This window comes from Podarcis gaigeae (genome assembly GCF_964106915.1).
Source record: "Podarcis gaigeae genome assembly, chromosome: 13".
Taxonomy (NCBI): Eukaryota; Metazoa; Chordata; class Lepidosauria; order Squamata; family Lacertidae; genus Podarcis; species Podarcis gaigeae.
This window is the reverse complement of record NC_139689.1, coordinates 13,718,289-13,737,738: the sequence shown is the minus strand read 5'-3', so window position 1 is coordinate 13,737,738 and position 19,450 is coordinate 13,718,289. Positions and strand designations below refer to the sequence as shown.

At 46.1% G+C, this 19,450-nt stretch overlaps 1 protein-coding gene across 1 annotated transcript; it reads left to right on the top strand.

The window, feature by feature from the left end:
- Positions 1–11,689: 11,689 nt before the first annotated feature.
- On the top strand, positions 11,690–19,359 carry LOC310830410 (vomeronasal type-2 receptor 26-like; the record flags this gene model as incomplete). The annotated part of the gene is made up of 5 exons (XM_083710196.1): positions 11,690–11,979; positions 13,562–14,422; positions 15,512–15,739; positions 17,180–17,306; positions 18,458–19,359. Exons 1-5 carry the CDS (start codon positions 11,836–11,838, stop codon positions 19,357–19,359), a joined length of 2,262 nt encoding a protein of 753 aa, XP_083566322.1. The 5' UTR covers positions 11,690–11,835.
- Positions 19,360–19,450: the final 91 nt, after the last annotated feature.

The window sequence follows — 19,450 nt, the reverse complement described above, 5'->3', positions numbered from 1 at the left end:
AAAATAATAAACCTACCTGTCAGAGCCGCCCCTAGGTCCCAGCTCACAAAGGACCAACGCCCGGCTGTAGTTATGTACAAAAGTCTTTATTGAAGTTCAGTTTCCATTTCAAAGCCGCAGCGTGCAGCTCTATGTCTTAAACCCTAGACCGGCGAAGCTCCGTCTGAATCTTCTCCCCTTCCACACCAGTTTAAGACTCTAGCCTTGCTCCACCTCTTCCTTAGCTCCTTCCTCCTCTGGGCCCTCCTGCCCGCTGGGGTTTCATCCTTTCTGGACTCTTCTGACGCTGACCCCCCTGATTCTTGCCCCTCCTTCCGGCGGGCTTTAGGACCTGGTTCCCTATCCGGGCTACCTGCTGTGCCGCTCGCCTGTACATTTGAACTTGGCGCACGCGCCCAGCCGGCAACCTTCCTATTGACCGTTCCCCCGCTCTCCGATGGAGGCGTGGTCAATCCTGACTCATCTTCTCTCGCTGGTGGTGAATACGCTGGCCCTGATACCTGGGACTCCTCCCCCCCACTACGCTCTGGTGGGGAAGCTGGTCCTGATTTCCAACTGCTGCTCTGGGAGTCCCCGCTGGCCCCTTGCTTCTGGGGTGTCCCCCTTGGGGCCCCCCTTGCCCTGGCCATCGGCGCCCCCTTCTGTGAATCTTCTGATTCGCTGGAGAGGCTCATGGAATCTCTCGGGCTACTGTCATCTTCTCCTACGCTGCCCTCGGATTGCTCCCCCTCGCTCTCCATCTCCTCCCCTCCCTGTGCTCCCGCTGCGTCCCTGACATCCATCCCCCCCTCGAAGCCCCCCTTCCCCCCTCTCCCTCTTCTGGCGTGGGTTCCGGGTGCTCCAATGCTGTGGGGGTGAGTGCTGGATACAGTTCTTCCCCCCTGGCATGCTGCCAGTCCGTGACGGGCACATCAACGTCGATCTCCTCCGCTTCCATTTCTTTGCAGGTGTGCTCGAACCCAGGGTCCTCCCCCACCCCGTCCATGCCCTCCTGTCCCCCCATTTCCTCGGGTGAGGCTGCGTGCCAGGGCCCTCTTAGCAGTTCCCTGCGCCACTCCTCCTCGGGTTGAGTGTCCCACCAATAAGAGCGGTCCGTACCAAAGCCTGAGATCGACCCCTCCGGCGAGGTAGTCTCTGGCGCCGTTTCCTCAGCTGAGGAGAACCCCTGAAACATGCTGGCTGAGAGTGTGGGTGTGAAAAGATATTCATCAAAATAATCTGCCGGCATGGGTCTGTGTGGGAAAAGTGCATGGAACTCGTCTTTGAGGAATTGCTCCTCCACGGCATAGTCCTGTACCCACCTGTTGGTGCTGGCCGGGGTGTCCTCCCTGGCGAGTAGATATTCAATCCCTTCCTCCCCCCATCTCGAGTCTAAAATCTCTGTGGCCTCGTTGAGTGGCTCCACCCTCGGCGACCCCCCCTTCGTGGGCGCTTCCCTGAGCGGGTCTGGTGCTGTCTCTGGCGCCTGAAACCTGTGAGGTGCCTTGTAGGGCATGAGCACTGATCTATGAAAGACCGGGTGCATTCTGAATCCCTCCGGGAGTGTCAGCTGGAAGGCCACTGGATTGATCTGTGCCTCGACTTGGTAAGGCCCTAGCTGCTTGTGTGCGAGCTTTTTCTTAGCTAACGATCTGGTCGGTACTGCCTGGGCCACTAACCAGACCCAGTCTCCCACCTGTATGTCTTCCCCAACTCTCCTGTGTCTGTCTGCCTGCATTTTGTATGCACGTTTTGCTAGTTCTAACTGCCTCCGGAGTTGCTCGTGGACCTCCTGTAACTCCGTTGCCAAGGCCTCTGCTCCCTGTGGCTCCCCCTCCCCCACTCTCTCTAATCCCGGGAAGGTTCTGGGATGCCGCCCATTGTTGGCGAAGAACGGTGTCACCCCCGTGGACATGTGCTTCATGTTGTTGTAGGCGAACTCGGCCAGCGGTAGGTAGTCCACCCATGTCGAAGGCTGCTGATTCGCGTAGCATCTGAGGTACTGCTGCATGATGGCGTTGACCCTCTCCGCTTGTCCGTTGGTCTGCGGGTGTCTGGCCGACGCTAGGTTGATCTTGACATTCAGGATGCCCATCAACTTCTGCCAGAAGTTCGAGATTAACTGGCGCCCCCGGTCGGACAGGATAGACCGTGGTAGACCGTGCACCTTGAACACGTGGTCTATGAAAAGCTTGGCGGTCTGTTCCGCTGTGGCCACCTTTGCGCAAGGAATGAAGTGTGCCATCTTGGTGAACATGTCCATGACCACGAGTACTGCTGTTTTGCCCCGCGAACTGGGCAGATCCGTGACAAAGTCCAGGGCCACCCTCTCCCACGGTTCGAGCGGTGTCTGTAGCGGTTCCAGCAGTCCCGCTGGCGGTCTGTGTACTGGCTTGGCCCTTTGGCATGTGTCACACCTCGTGACGTAATCCGCGACTTCCCCCCTCATCTTGGGCCACCAAAAGTCTCTGGCTACTAAGTCCACCGTCTTGTCTTTGCCGAAGTGCCCAGCGCTGGGCGCGTCGTGTAACTGCTGCAGTACTTTCGCTCGGAGGTCATCTCCTGGCACGTAGAGGGCCCCTTTTCTGATGAGCAGTCCGTCGCGTATCTGAAACTCGTCGTCCTTCGCTGTGTCGCTGCGCAACTCCTCCATCTTGGATCGTGCGAAGGAGTCCGTCTGCAGCACGCGACGTACCACGTCCAGGTCCACTGTGGCTGAGGCGCATGCCCACGCTTTCGGTGCAAAAATGTGCTTGGCCGCCGCCGGTGCCTCTTCCTCGAGATACTGCGGTTTCCTGGATAGCGCATCCGCCATGATGTTGTTGTCTCCCGGGATGTATTCTATCCTGAAGTCGAAATCCGCAAAGAACTCTGCCCAGCGGATGTGTCTCTGGTTCAGGAACCGCGCCGTGCGCCAGTACTCCAGGTTCTTATGGTCCGTGCGGACCTGCACTGTGTGTTTGGCTCCGATGAGGAAGTGCCGCCGCGCCTTGAAGGCTGCATGAATGGCCAGCAACTCCCTGTCCCAGATGGTGTAGTTCTGCTCCGACTTGCTGAGTTTCCTGGAGTAGAAAGCACACGGCCTCCAGTCCCCTTGCGGGTCTCGCTGCAACAGGACTGCCCCCACGGCTCTGTCTGAAGCATCCGTTTCAACCCTCATGGGTTTGCTGGGGTTTACGTGCAGCAGCTGCTCTTCGGACGCGAAGAGACGCTTGAGCGTCTGAAAGGACCGCTCCGCCTGCTCCGTCCAGATGAACTTCTTCTTCTTGGAGCTGAGGGTGTCCGTGATGGCCGCCGTTTGCATGGCGAACCGCTTGATAAACTTGCGATAAAAGTTGGCAAAGCCGACAAACTTCTGGACCTCCTTCCGATTGCGCGGGCTCTTCCAGTCCAACACCGAGCGGACCTTGGCGCTGTCCATGGCGAGTCCCTTGTCGGATAGCTTGTAGCCCAGGAAATCCACCTCCGTCATGTCGAACTGGCACTTCTCCAGTTTGGTGTAAAGTCTGTGCTCCCGTAGTCTCTGCAGGACCTCCTTGACGTCTCTCTCGTGAGCCTCCTGTGATTCCGAGAAGATCAGGATGTCGTCCAGGAAGCAGACGCACTTCTTGTAGAGGAGTGCCGCTAAGACGTGGTGCATGTAGGCTTGAAAACAGTGGGAACCATTTTGTAAACCAAACGGCATAACTCTATATTCATAGGTGCCTAGGGGCGTAAACATGGCCGTCTTCCACTCGTCGCCCTCCCGCACGCGTATAAGATTGTACGCCCCACGTAGATCCAACTTGGTGAAGATGCGTCCCTTCCTCACCGTCGCGAGCAGGTCGTCGATCTTGGGCATGGGGAACGCTGTGGGCTTAGTTTTTGAATTTAAAATTCTATAATCAACTACCAGCCTCTTTTGGGGCGTGTCTTTTTTCTTCACGAAGAACACAGGACTGCCCCCCACTGCTTTTGATTCTCGGATGAATCCCCGCTTCAAGTTGTGATCTATGAACTCCCTGAGTTCCTGCAGTTCATCCTCAGACATGGAATACAGTCTCCCCATCGGCAGCGTCGCCCCCGGCAGGAGGTCAATCTTGCAGTCGTAGGGCCTGTGGGGAGGCAGCTTGTCCGCTTCCTTCTCGCAGAAGACCTCCAAAAACGCCTTGTACTTGTCGGGTACCGCTTGCAGCATGCCTAGTTATAGCTGTGGTTCATCCTCTTGCCCCTCGTCTTCCTGGCTAGTCAGGATGCAGTGTTCTGCGCAGTAGGAGGAGCAAAAGGTCAATTGACGCTGGTACCATGCTAATGCCGGGCTGTGCCTGTGCAGCCAACTCATGCCCAATACTATGGGCGTGTCTGACAGGTGGGTGACATTGAAGCTGATAACTTCCCCGTGATTTCCAATTCGCATCACCATTGGCGGCGTTTGCTGTACCACCTGTCCCCCCAGCAATTCTCTTCCATCGACTGTGACTACTTTCAGGGGCATCGTGGCTGGCAGGAGCGCTATGCTATGTTGCTTGATGAAATCCACTCCTATAAAGTCTACATTGCTACCAGAGTCAATGGTAATAGGGACTTCCATGGTGAGCCCATTGGGAAGCTGGAGTGATGCGGTGAGCTGCACCACTGGTTTGGGTGGAAGGGGGTCTGTGGGCTGTAAGATTCTTGGGGACTGCTTCACTGACTCGTCTGGCTGGGCCCCAGTGCCTCCGCTTCCAGCCAGACTCCGTCGTTTCCCTGCTGTGGTTCTCTCTGCTGAACTGCTTCTGTTACTGTTGCTGAGGCTGCAGTGTGCTTGTGGAGCCTCTGGGGACACTCTTTCGCCATGTGCTGAGCACTTTCTCAGATGTAACACTTCCTGCTCCCTCTAGGAGGCTTCGCCTTGACTGCTCCTGGTGTTTGGGCTCTGGTTGCTGTCTGAGCCCTGGCACCACCTATCTCCATCGGCTCTTCACCCCCTCCCAGTGGAGGCGTGGACTGGGCGCGCGCTGTCTCTCTGGGAAAGAAAGGAGGTGATCTAGCTGGCGTGCGTCCCCAACGTCCTTCATCCTTGCTCCAAGGACGTTCTTCCAGCCGCACTCCTATCGCCAGCGCTCTCTGGACGACTTCCTTAGTGGTCTGGGGTCTCTCCCCCCTCGCAATTTCATCTTTAACCGGCCCATTCAGCCCCTCCCAGAACAGGTCCCGGACTTTTTCCCACCCTAGCGCGTTGACCAATGCAAAAAAGCGGGAGTGATATTGTCGCACAGTGGCTTTTCCTTGTCTCAGTCCATGTATCTCCCTTCTGGCCACATCTACATCTACCGCTGATAAAAAACAAGCGTCCATCGCCTTAATAAAGGCATCCGCATTTCGGAGGGCTGGGTCATTATCGCGCCATAGATTGTGCAGCCACGCTTTAGCTTCTCCATGGAGATGAGTTAGTATGAAGCCCACTTTCTCCTCCTCATCTCTAAAATCCTTCTCCAGCAACTTGAGCATGAAAACTACGTCTGCTCTGAAGTTAGGATACTGCTGCAGGCTCCCATCGAAATGAGACACGAGGCTGCCTCCCCTCTTTCCTAGACCAATCCCCTCTGGTCTGGCACCCGGTAGCCCCTGTTTGGTCAACACTTCCAACCTGGTTTGCAGATCCCGGCAGGCAGCGGCTGCGTCATCCTCCCTCTTTCTGGATGCTGCTATTTCCATGTTAAGCCTTGTGACTGCATCTTGCAAGGCTGTTATTCTTTCATCGGTACTCATCCTTCCCGATCTTCGTGAGCTAGCAAAGCACCAAGCTTTCTCCCTCGCTGCGTCTCTCACGCTGCAAAGGTTTTAAATTGAGACGGAGCTTACTGTCAGAGCCGCCCCTAGGTCCCAGCTCACAAAGGACCAACGCCTGGCTGTAGTTATGTACAAAAGTCTTTATTGAAGTTCAGTTTCCATTTCAAAGCCGCAGCGTGCAGCTCTACGTCTTAAACCCTAGACCGGCGAAGCTCCGTCTGAATCTCCTCCCCTTCCACACCAGTTTAAGACTCTAGCCTTGCTCCACCTCTTCCTTAGCTCCTTCCTCCTCTGGGCCCTCCTGCCCACTGGGGTTTCATCCTTTCTGGACTCTTCTGACGCTGACCCCCCTGATTCTTGCCCCTCCTTCCGGCGGGCTTTAGGACCTGGTTCCCTATCCGGGCTACCTGCTGTGCCGCTCGCCTGTACATTTGAACTTGGTGCGCGCGCCCAGCCGGCAACCTTCCTATTGACCGTTCCCCCGCTCTCCGATGGAGGCGTGGTCAATCCTGACTCATCTTCTCTCGCTGGTGGTGAATACGCTGGCCCTGATACCTGGGACTCCTCCCCCCCACTACGCTCTGGTGGGGAAGCTGGTCCTGATTTCCAACTGCTGCTCTGGGAGTCCCCACTGGCCCCTTGCTTCTGGGGTGTCCCCCTTGGGACCCCCCTTGCCCTGGCCATCGGCGCCCCCTTCTGTGAATCTTCTGATTCGCTGGAGAGGCTCATGGAATCTCTCGGGCTACTGTCATCTTTTCCTACGCTGCCCTCGGATTGCTCCCCCTCGCTCTCCATCTCCTCCCCTCCCTGCGCTCCCGCTGCGTCCCTGACACTACCCTTTGTTGTCTTTCATGCTTTTTTCTCTGTGTACAGTAGAACATTGGAAATATATGTTCAGCTGCTTCCTTATATAATTTTTTCTAGAGTCAAAATTCCCATAGTTGAAAATTCATTTGTAAAATTGACTTACAGTGGTACCTCGGGTTAAGAACTTAATTCGTTCCATTTAACATTTGTTTAAAATGTTAACTTAATTCGTTCCATTTAACATTTGTTAAAAAAACCCAAGGTATTTTTGTTGGGGATTGTAGGGAAAGACCTGCCAAAAAAGTTGAAAAACATCTTCATGTATGCGACAACGGCCACGAGAGTTCTGGTAGCACAAGGATGGAAGACTGAAGAAACCCCAACTAAAGAATGATGGGAAGAAAAATTGATGGACTATGCAGAACTGGCAAAACTGACATATAAACTATGGGACAAGGATATCTGTGACTTTAAGGATGAATGGGAACCCTTTACAAAGTCTTTGAAGACGCAACAAAGCGAACTGGACTCCTTGGCAGGTTTTGAATAAACTTTCACAAACTTTTTATTGATAATAATCAGCTAAATAGTTTGAGGATCTATACAACTTTGTAACATGCAGAAAACAGCAGTCTCAGAGAAACCAAAGACTGGAGCTGAGGGAAGGTGGGGGGTGGGGGGGAGGGAGGAAAAATAGGGGGGAAACAAGGATGATATGTTTTTGAATAATATGTCTTGTTATAATTTTGAATTTTAAAAAAAACTTAATTCATTCTGGAAGTCCGTTTTTAACCTGAAACTGTTCTTAACCTGAAGCACCACTTTAGCTAATGGGGCCTCCTGCTGTCGCTGCGCTGCCGCTGCACAATTTTTGTTTTCATCCTAAAGCAAATTTCTTAACCCGAGGTACTATTTCTGGGTTAGCGGAGTCTGTTACCTGAAGCGTCTGTAACCTGAAGCATCTGTAACCCGAGGTACCACTGTACTTTGCTTTGAGGGAAACAATAATACATTTTCACATACATTATTCTCTTGTAGTATGTATTGTCAAGAAGACTGAGGTGGAATCTAGACACACATAAAATACATGAAAATCCTTTCCCCCAAAAAAATGTTTTGAAACATGTATTGCCATAACTCACCATTGCCATCAATTTCGCATTTGTATAATGCACTTTATAACACACTTGAAACATTTTATTTCCAGCTGTATAGTTGAGTCCTGAGAGCAATTATTGTCAATATATTATTACAAGTAAATCCATATGTGAGCTTAATTCTCAATCTGGATTTATCAGGAAAAGGGTATTTTCACAAGATATGTGCAGGCTTCACCTCCACCATTCAATTTGGAGCCTGATTTGGTGATTCACCCCTCTCTCAGACAGAATCGGTTTGTCCCTGATTTGATTTAGAACCATGAATCCACATTGACATTTGGAAATCGAATATTCAGAAATCCCTTTGACATGAACATCCAGGGAATGCAAAGGAGAATAAAGGAAATGGCAGTTGATTAATGCAACCAATTTGAAATCCTTGCCTGACACTGTTGCAGATGCTGCACAATACCCATTCTGTGCTTTTGAGAAATAGTCCTTTTAGTGTGGCAGCAGCTATATTCTGGAACTCGCTGCCTACTGACATCACTGTTCACTGTTTGATTTTCAGCACTTGCATAGAAACCTTTTGTTTTGGCAAGCCCATGCAGACATGGAGATGTTGATGCTTTACAGCTTATTTTAATTATTTTTCAAAATGTCTTTAATTACTTGTCTTTAAGTGTTTTTATTCATAATTTTAATATTTCTTGTAATCCACTTATAGTAGAGGTTTTGTTACAATTAAGCAGTGTATACATTTCATTAAATAAAAAAGTTTAAAAATATATCATTAGCTCAGTATCTGCAGCCTTCCTTGGGAAGCCCCCTTTTAAAATCTGTTTTCTGAAAGTTATCTCATAGATTACAATGATGCAATTGGGCTGAAGCTTCTGGACAGCTGTGAATTAACCCACTGCCCTTGGGAATCAATATTGGTTTTCATCTGCCATTCATCCAGCCCCAAATCATCAGCCAAGGCAGAGCTTTGCCTTTGCTTACTTTTGATCAATTTGTAAGATTGCAGAGGTGTTCTTTTCTTCTTTTTCTGCAGGAAAAAAGGCTTGCAGCACAAGTCACAATGTTCATCATATCCTGCTCCCTGTATTTCCTGGGCCAAATGCATTATGGGATGTCTGAAAATATAATATTCTTCCTGTGGGTATTCTGCCCTAAGAAAGAGCATGTAGAAATTCTTTCAGCTGCTATGAGTAGCATCAAGTGTCTCCCCCCCCCCCAAAAAAAAGTTATATGTGCAAAATCGTATAACATCAGAAAGTTCAGAAAGTTAGCAAAAGTTGAGTTCCCAGAACTGAAAATACTCAAATTAGACTGGCCCCAAATGAAGTGAAATGGTCCAATGAAAATGTCTTGTATCTTTTATGTGTTTTTCATAGCTGTAAGCCCAAATGCTGAGCTCTCATCCAAGTAATCAGACAGAGGCACCAGCTTGCAAGGGCAGTTAATGGAGCCAATCATTCTGCATACAGAGCTTCAATGGCCAGCAGCTCCTCCTCTTCCTTCTGTAGCTGCCACTGGTGGGAGGCTGCTTTGACCCTTCTTCCCCTCCACAGCAGCAGCAGCAGGAAGAGCAGGAGCTGGCTTCACCTCCATGCTTTTTGGACATTGGGGGAGCAGCCCCCCAAAATGGGAGTGGAAGGGCTCAGCCCCCAGGAGCTGGTGCCCCTGTAAGTGGAAACTTCTGTTAAAGTTTAATTTAGTTTAGATTAGTTTTGCAATTCCACAGAGAATTGCCGGATTTCAGCTGATTATTATCTCCCCTGTAATTATCAAAAAGACAGTAACTAACACTTCCACTTTTCACACTCCTCACTCCCTAAGAACTTGCATTAGACACAACCAAATCTAATGAGACAGTCTGTCAATGATAGTATAAATGAGCGTTCCCCATTGCCATGAACTGGCTAGATGCAGAGGAGCAGTGGAAGGCACTAGCTGGGAATCCCTCAAGGGAAGAAGGCTCGGGGCCAAGGAATTGGTGGTGGGGCAGTGAAGAGTGGTTAGAGGGAGAAGAGGGAGCAGACTGTGGGGAGGAGGTGTCAGAAGCTGAAGAGGTAACAGGGTTTTGTGAGCTGGAGGAGGCTGAGGCAAAGAGCAGTCCAGACTCAGGGAAAGAAACCCTGGAGAGGAGGGGATTTGGGCAGTTGTGGGAAGGCAGGAACCTTTGTGTGGTGTAGTGGTTAAGAGCAGTAGACTCGTAATCTGGTGAACCAGGTTCGCGTCTCCACTCCTCCACATGCAGCTGCTGGGTGACCTTGGGCCAGTAACACTTCTTTGAAGTCTCTCAGCCCCACTCACCTCACAGAGTGTTGTGGGGGAGGAAGGGAAAGGAGAATGTTAGCCGCTTTGAGACTCCTTCAGGTAGTGATAAAGCGGGATATCAAATCAAAACTCTTCTTCTTCTTCTTTGGTCCCTGCCACATTGGGGCAAGACCTGCTGGGAAGAGTTGCAGTGATCACTAGGCCTGTGCTTCTTTTTGTTTCTTTGAATTAAGAGTTAACTTCTCTGACACTGTTCTTTATTGCTTGACTCACGTTTGTTTCTGACTCCTGACACCCAGATGTGGTGCCCTCCAAATATTCTGGACTACATCCATCGCTAGTCAATAAGGGATGGTGGAAATTAAAGTACAAAACATCTGGAGAGTGTTATGAGAAGGCTGGTATAAATATGCAATAACAATTGGTGTTAGGGACTAAAAGCCAGCAAGGATTCACTAGTATGATCAGGATTAAAAAATAATAATAACTCTGGCATTCACACATATTGGCAGACTAAATGGCATATTTGTTCTGGCAGTTTTTTTTCTTAGAGGCTCTAATGATACTTCTATGGTTAGAAATAGGGGGATTTTGGTGTGATGGTAATGGTCAAGATGGTGGTGTTACTGGTCTTGAAATTGATGCTGCTTCCTTGTGTAGTATGCAAGACTCACATTGCTAAATGCCATATCCACAGTCCACACACTCCATCGCACCTGTATCACCAGGAAGGTAATCTCATCATTGGGGCTATTGCATCTCATGGCATCCTCAACTACAATTCAATAGCTTTCACCCAAGAACCCCCACCAATATTACTTGAAGACCTTAAGTAAGGACTTAATATTTTCATATTGCATTTTGATTCCTTCTTTTCTCCCTTTTATACCATGGTAAATAAGTGGGATGATCACTTGTAGCAATACCTGCAATGTTGTGCTGTCATCTGCAAATAATTTTCCAGACCCCTCAAATTGGATTGGTTGTCTCCTTGGTTTCCCCCCATTGGTTTTAAAAATAGAGCACATAAGAGGACTCAGATTCCTTTTGAGGAAATTCCAAGCAGATATTTGAAGGGCTGGTCCATCACAAAGAGCCTTGTCCATTGCATCTAGTACTCAAAAATGCCCTTATCCTTCATGGGTTTGTCTAATATAAACTAAGTTTATCCCATGACACATAGTTATAATGTGAGCCTTATGATGTAGTACAACATTCCTACCCCCCTGAGTGTTCCACTTTTCAGCTCCATTGGCTTGATGTGGTATTACAAGACTGGGAGAAATAGGTCTGTCCTCTTTCTCCATATTGTACCTTATCTTGGGACCCTCTGTCATGCCATTCCTCTGATTTCATTATCTTCTACAACTTTGTTAAATAAATAATGTCTTCATTAATCATTAATCTTTTAAGAGTCTTTTTATTGGTAATTTATAGTGGTAATTGTGGTATATTGGTAATTTATTGGTAATTTATAGTGTGGAATAATAATTTTATGCATATAAATTTATATGTCTCTCTGTGTTAAATAGCATCTCCCAAGGATTTCAAATCATATAGCTTCTTTTAGTAAAACCAACTGTAAATAACTACCTTACCAAGAAAGTATAAGATGTGTCTGTTTTTCACCTATCTAATCTTTGTGTTGACGATAAGGATTGCCTTAAGCATATATTCTTATATAAATACTATAATGAAGAGGATGATATAGAAAGATTTAGGTAGTGGGACATATCCTTCTGATACAAAATGCAACTTTCTTTCTAGTGCGGTGCCTAAGAATTACCAGCACATCCTGGCTTTGGAATTTGCAGTGAAGGAGATCAATGAAAACCCTCAGCTCTTACCCAATGTCACTTTAGGTTTCCGCATCTATGACAGCTATTTCAATGCCAAATGGACCTCACATGCCACAATGTTACTCATATCCACACTGGAAACATTTGTCCCTAACTATATCTGTGACATCAAGAAAAACCTTTTAGCCATTATTGGGGGACTGGACATCCAGACTTCTCTTCAAGTGGCAACAGTCTTGGATATCTATAAGGTTCCACAGGTAGGATATTTCTCACTCTCTGTCCTGTATGGAAATTTACCATATCAATGTTGAATTATGTAGTTTGGAGAAACAAATGTGTACATTCCAAGTAACCAGAGGGACATATCTCAGTCTCAGAAATAATTCATTAATGAACACGTAATGTGTGGTCCGTCTCACTTCATACTGTTATGAGTTTGGGGTGGTAGTGTCTAGACTCCCTTAAATCTCTGAATTCAGTAAAGGGTTAGAAATTAAACAAACTCTTAACTCCCTAGATCCAGTAAGTGTTGGAAATAACATGGGCCATCTTCCGCATGAGGTAGTCATCTGATAATAGCTGAGTCATTAACCTAACAAAAGGTAGGCAGATGGGCCATCAGGGGATTCTGTGTCTGTCAGCAAAATTGAATGAAGCCCCTCCCTAAGATAAAAGGCCAGTGGTATTTTGTGGTATTGTTATTGGTAGTGTTGTGACCTAACAAAGCTGTGACACACTGCAGAAAGTAGTCAGAGAGCATGGCTGCTTGCTGTTTTGGATCCAAGACTGCTGCACCTATGGGAGAAGCAGGAGACCCTCTTGGAGTGTAGTGCTATAGACCCCTTCATCATAGGCTCAGATTGTATATATGCATATATAAATCATATAAAACATCACAGTGTCCACTACATTCCAAAAGCAAACACAAACCCCAGGTAATCATGTGGACCCTTCGAATCTCACACCACGCAAACATGGGGGGGTAACAATACTTTCACCTGAACACATGTAAACATGGAGGGTGAGGGAGAAATGGAAGAAGAAGAAGAAGAAGAAGAAGAAGAAGAAGAAGAAGAAGAAGAAGAAGAAGAAGAAGAAGAAGAAGAAGAAGAAGAAGAAGAGTTTTGATTTGATATCCCGCTTTATCACTACCCTAAGGAGTCTCAAAGCGGCTAACAATCTCTTTTTCCTTCCTCCCCCACAACAAACACTCTGTGAGGTGAGTGGGGCTGAGAGACTTCAAAGAAGTGTTACTGGCCCAAGGTCACCCAGCAGCTGCATGTGGAGGAGCGGAGACGCGAACCCGGTTCCCCAGATTATGAGACTACCGCTCTTAACCACTACACCACGCTGGTAGGCACAACAGCGAAACAAAGAACTTCATTTGAGGCATTTTGAATGTGGTGGAGCTATAGAAAATTGCTGCCTACCCCTGAAGAATAACCTCTGTCATTCCAACAACAATTAAACAGTTGTAGGATTTGGATAAAATATGAGAGAATTCAGAGAACTTCTCATCTTCTGATAACTTTTGCCTCTGCTGCAAGATATATATGCATTATCTTCTTATAGTTAAGGCTCTAAAGATGGGGCATTTTGAGCCAAATGGTGTCCTGTGTGGTTGCAGTTCTCTCCTAAACAATGACTCTATTAGAAGTTCTTAAAAAATGTCATTGTTCCCTCTGTCCATTCCATGCAAACCTAGCAGTTATATACATCATAGCATCGTTGTAAGGATTGTTGATATAACATGTTTCAAGTGCACTAAGTAGTTAAAACTGGTCCATTTAAATGGCTATTGTGTATGCCACTTTCTTCCATCCCCACATTTCTCTTTAGTTCGTATATGGCTCTGCACCACTGAGGAATGATAAAACCCCAGGATTTTCATTCTACCAGATGGTCCCCAAGGAAGACCTTCAATATCAGGGGATTCTCTACTTCCTTCTGCATTTCAGGTGGACATGGATTGGGACCCTTACCTTCAATGATGAATATGGAGATAGGTTTATACAAACTGTGGTTCCCCTTTTCTCCCAGAGGGGTATCTGTTTTGCCTTCACAGAGAGAACTCAGAAAATCAGTTTTGTCTCAGAATTTAATGATTTGTTTAACAAGGGGGCAAAAATTCATGATAATATAATGAATAGCAAAGCCAATGCAGTTGTTGTCCATGGGGAATCGTATGCTATGACATTTTTCAGATGGTTGCCATACCTATCAGAAGGAGAACAAATGCCAAGTCAGCCAAAGGGTAAGGTGTGGATTATGACTGCCCAGATGGAGCTCACTTCATTTCCCTATCAAAGGACTTGGGACACCGAAATACTCCATGGGGCTCTCTCATTCACAACTCATTCTAATGATCCACCAGGATTTCACCAATTTGTTGATAGCAAAAATCCTTCCAGCCCAAAAGGAGATGGCTTTATTGTGGAGTTCTGGCAGCATGCATTTGGTTGCGTATTCAGAAATCACATTGCTGGCAATGTGGAGGGAGATAACTGCACTGGGGAAGAGAAGCTGGAGAAGCTTCCTGGTCCTTTCTTTGAAATGAGCATGACCAGCCACAGCTACAACATCTACAATGCTGCCTATGTTGTGGCTCAAGCTTTGCATGCCATGTCTACATCCCGAGTCAAACATAGACCAATGGTAACCAGTGGAGGACTGAAGCTTCAGCATCAACATTTGTGGCAGGTAATGAGCCGAACATCTCCATTTAACTGTTTGCCTCTTCACTGTGTACCACTGAAGAAGGAACCTTTGAAAATTGAATAAATACCAGAAGCCCACAATTGGTACTAATTTTCTGATCAGGGCAACTTTAGAATATAAATATAATAGCAACTTGGGCTGGATGGACAATATTAGGATCAAAATATGTTAGAGCTTGGGTGACTCTGGAAACAGTTGTGTCAGTTAGAAAGAAATGGAATATGATATCTAAGAAAAATAGAATTGACCTATTTTCCCTTGCTAAATTGACTTTGTGAAGCGACCTAACTTTTAAAAAATGATGATAAGGAAAAATTGGATGGAAGCATACATATTGTCAGCAAAGCTCAGATGCTGACAAGAGGAGAAGAAGCAGGCACAGGGAGAGGACAGTTAACAGAAGAAGCAGAGAGGAGGGGGAGAGCAGCTGTAATCTGAGCTCTGACCAAAGGGACAGACAGATGCATGAGAACTACTATTCTAAGAAAAGTTTGAAATGTGTTATTCCTTGCAGATCCTGTATAACATTGTCCTCTTTGTGTGTGTACCTTCTCTGTACTCCTCCCTAACAGAGAGTCTCTCAGCATTCTGAGGCTCCTAAATGCTCTCAGTCCTCATTGGGATGTTTGGAGGCTTGTGCCCTCCTCAGGGTTTCTTTCCCCAAAGCCTTACTTTGTACCTCTGTAAACTTTGAAGTTTCCCCAAGCCTGTTCATACCTACCTCTTACATGTGGGTGATGTTGTTTTGGTTACAGACAGAATCAAATTTATCTCTGAACTTGGCATATAGAAGGAATGATACAGAAACCCACTACACACACACACCATGAAATCCACAGAGCCATCACTTTCATTAACTTTCCAATGTTTATGGTTGTCTGTTAATTTCTGAAACAGACTGCCGCAATTCTTGAAAATCTGTAATTGAAAATAAACTTCAAAAGATGAGAAGAAAATTGCTTCCATCCAGAATGAATACTTAAAGAGTTCAACCTGAAAGATGCAAGACCTCATTATCCCTTCCTGAATTTCAGCCTTGATTAAATTCTTGCCATTTTCTTTTCAATATAGCTCCACCATTTTCTGAGGGGTATCTCGTTTAACAATAGTGCTGGGGACACGGTTTCCTTTGACCAGACTGGGGAGATAGTAGCTGGATTTGATGTCAACAACTGGATTGTTTTTTCAAACCAATCCTTTAAAAGAGTGAAAGTTGGGAAGATGGACCCCCAGGCTCCTCCAGACCAAGCTTTCACTATCAACGAGGATGCCATAACATGGCATAACTGGTTTAACCAGGTAGGATGTAACTGTCAGCTATTTGTGAAGATTCCAATTTTGAATGTGTATAACATATGAAGTTAATTATGGTGAGCATCGTACAGCCCTTATTAAAATCACAGTTAGGACAGAAAATAGCACAACACATAAATTATTGTTAGATGCTATCCCTACAACTTTTTATAGTGGTTCCTGTTATATTGACTATGAATATATTAAATGACATTGTGAAAGGAATTCTAAATGGATAAGATCACAATAATCCACAATAATCACTCTCACATATACTGTATTTTTTGCTCTATAAGACTCACCTTTTCCCTCCTAAAAAGTAAGGGGAAATGTGTGTGCGTCTTATGGAGTGAATGCAGGCTGCGCAGCTATCACAGAAGCCAGAACAGCAAGAGGGATTGCTGCTTTCACTGCGCAGCGATCCCTCTTGCTGTTCTGGCTTCTGAGATTCAGAATATTTTTTTTCTTGTTTTCCTCCTCCAAAAACTAGGTGCATCTTGTGGTCTGGTGCGTCTTATAGAGCGCAAAATACAGGTACCTTCAAATTCCACCCAGTAAGCCAGACTAGATGATGCGTGAAATATTTGGCCTGCCACATATCTGTGTTTCTTGTAGGTAAAAAACTTCATGAGCACTATAATAACCACAATAAGTCCTATTACCTCTTACTGATATATCTCTAGATAGAACTAGAACATAAACTGCATGAAGTCACCCACAACTCCCCAACAGAGATTTGGGGTGCCTTCAGACTTTCAATATTTGCAGGTGGCACTGTGGTCTAAACTACTGAGCTTCTTGGGCTTACCGATCAGAAGGTCAGCGCTTCAAATTCCCATGACGGGGTGAGCTCCCATTGTTCTGTCCCAGCTTCTGCCAACCTAGCAGTTCGAAAGTATGCCAGTGCTAGTAGACAAATAGATACTGCTGAGGCAGGAAGGTAAATGGCATTTCTGTGCACTCTGGTTTCTGTCACGATGTTCTGCTGCACCAGAAGCAGTTTGTCATGCTGGCCACATGACTCTGAAAGCTGTCTGAGGACAAACCCCATAGTCGCCGTTGACTGGACTTAACTGTCCAGGGTCCTTTACCTTTTTACCTTTACCTATTTTGTGATACTGATTCAAGCATATACCAGTAATTTCAGGTTTGCACTATTAGATTGTCCCTATCAGCCTAGAAGAACAAACCCACTTATACAAAAATAACTTTTAGTTCTTGGGAAAGGGATGGAGAAGTGCAAGGGAAAGTGGACTAACTGAATAATGGGAAGACAATCACCTTATAAGCAAATCAGAAAGAATGCTTAAGAAACAGGTAATCTGAGGGGTTTTTTTAAATGTAGTAAAACACAAAACCTACTAAGAGCACTCAGTTTTGTTCTTCCTTTATTATTCTGTATTATTCTGAAAATTATATATATTTTCCTCTTTCACTTCAAATTAGACACAGCCTAACTCTGTATGTACCGATAGTTGCCTTCCTGGTTCTAGCAAGAAAGTGAAACAAGGAGAGCCATTTTGCTGCTATGACTGCACACCTTGTCCAAAAGGGAAGATTTCAGGCGAGGAGGGTAAGAAATATATGGTACAGATTTATATAGACACAGCCTAACTCTGTATGTACCGATAGTTGCCTTCCTGGTTCTAGCAAGAAAGTGAAACAAGGAGAGCCATTTTGCTGCTATGACTGCACACCTTGTCCAAAAGGGAAGATTTCAGGCGAGGAGGGTAAGAAATATATGGTACAGATTTATATCTGGTTCCCTGAAACTGAGAGCAACATGTGTATAAAACCTGTCAGGGAATTGGGGGCTGAGAAGGGGGAAATGATGGGGAAATACAGAGATAAGCCTCCGATCGTAAGTAGTTGTACCTCTTCAGAGGAGGGGGAGGACGAAGGGTTGTCAGGAAGCAATGAATCAGAGAGAGGGGAGCAATTTCCAGGGCTTAGCCCTTCACGTAACAGAGGAAGGAAAAGGGGAGGGCTCCGGAAGTGGTTATGCTGGAGAAAATGAAAGCAGCAGCCAGTTGCTGCAACTAATCCTAATGAGCTGGACGTGCTCTGAGAGCTCTGTGTGTAAATAGAAAAATGGAACTAATTAAGCCTGTAAAACTGGCTGGAGGCCAGAATCATCTTTGACAAAAAACATATATTCACTAAGCTTTCTTTTCTCAGTTTTTGAAGCAAGGTAGAAAGATTTGGGTAGCAATGGACTTAATGGTTAACCTAACATATTTTTGCACACAGTTTCATTTCATTAACTTGCATTATTTTAAAAAAAAAATCCTGTTTTAAAAATGTAAATCTGCATATTCTCTCAATATGCATTTAGCTGTATCATTGCTCATCAAAGTCCTATTCAAATGTACATTTCCCCCATGAAACATATTTAGATGTAGATTTTAAAACATTAAGCTACAGAATATCGACTGGAAAAACCTGGCTAGTTCCTGATTTATGTGAAGTCGATCAGGAAGGGTTTCCAACCCTGCTGCATTTCCTGCTGCTGATTGGCTGTCTGAGCAGTATGAGCTCCATCATTTACCATCTTTACATTTTTCTTCTCCTGATGCCCCCCCCCCCGAATCCTAATTACGTAGTCATGAAACGGTTTTTTATTATTTGTTTATAAAATTTAATAAGAAAAAGAAAGAAGGAAATGAGTTAGTGTGTTGGTGAGATTAATACATTGAGGTTAATACAAAATATTTTATTTCTCAGACATGAATGACTGTTATGAGTGTGAAGATGAAAAGTATCCAAGTAAAAATAAGACTATATGTATTCCAAAGCATTCAACTTTCTTGTCCTTTGAAGAACCTCTGGGCCTCAGCTTAGCCTGTTCTGCTCTTTCCTTTGCTTTCATTACAGCACTGGTACTGGAAATATTTGTGAAGCACAGGGACACTCCCGTTGTGAAAGCCAACAACCGGGACCTCACCTACGCTCTGCTCATCTCCCTCTTGCTTTGCTTCCTTACCTCATTACTGTTCATCGGATATCCGGACAAGGTGACATGTCTCCTTCGACAAACTGCTTTTGGCATCATCTTCTCAGTGGCTGTTTCTTGTGTGCTGGCAAAAACCATCACTGTGGTTCTGGCTTTCATGGCCACAAAACCAGGATCCAGGATGAGGAAGTGGGTGGGGAAAGGACTGGCAAACTCCATTGTCCTTTCCTGCTCCCTAATCCAAGCACTCATCTGCACTCTGTGGCTAGTGATCTCTCCTCCATTCCCTAATGCTGACATGAAGTCAGTGGCTGAAGAAATTGTACTGGAGTGCAATGAGGGGACGGTGACCTTCTTTTACTGTGTCTTGGGCTACATGGGCTTCCTAGCTTTGGTCAGTTTCACTGTGGCTTTCCTTGCCCGGAAATTACCTGACAGTTTCAACGAAGCCAAGTTCATCACTTTCAGCATGTTGGTCTTTTGCAGTGTTTGGCTATCCTTTGTTCCTTCCTACATGAGCACAAAGGGCAAATACATGGTGGCTGTGGAGATCTTCTCTATCTTAGCCTCCAGTGCTGGTTTGTTGGGTTGCATCTTTTCTCCCAAATGTTACATTATTTTGCTGAGACCTGAACTGAACGATAGGGATCTCTTAATGAGAAGGAAGTCTTGAAGAATGCATGAGAGTATCTATTTTCTATATTGTATAGGCCGGGAATTTGTGTCCAACCATTGCATTGTCAGTCACATTGTCTAAACGAGGA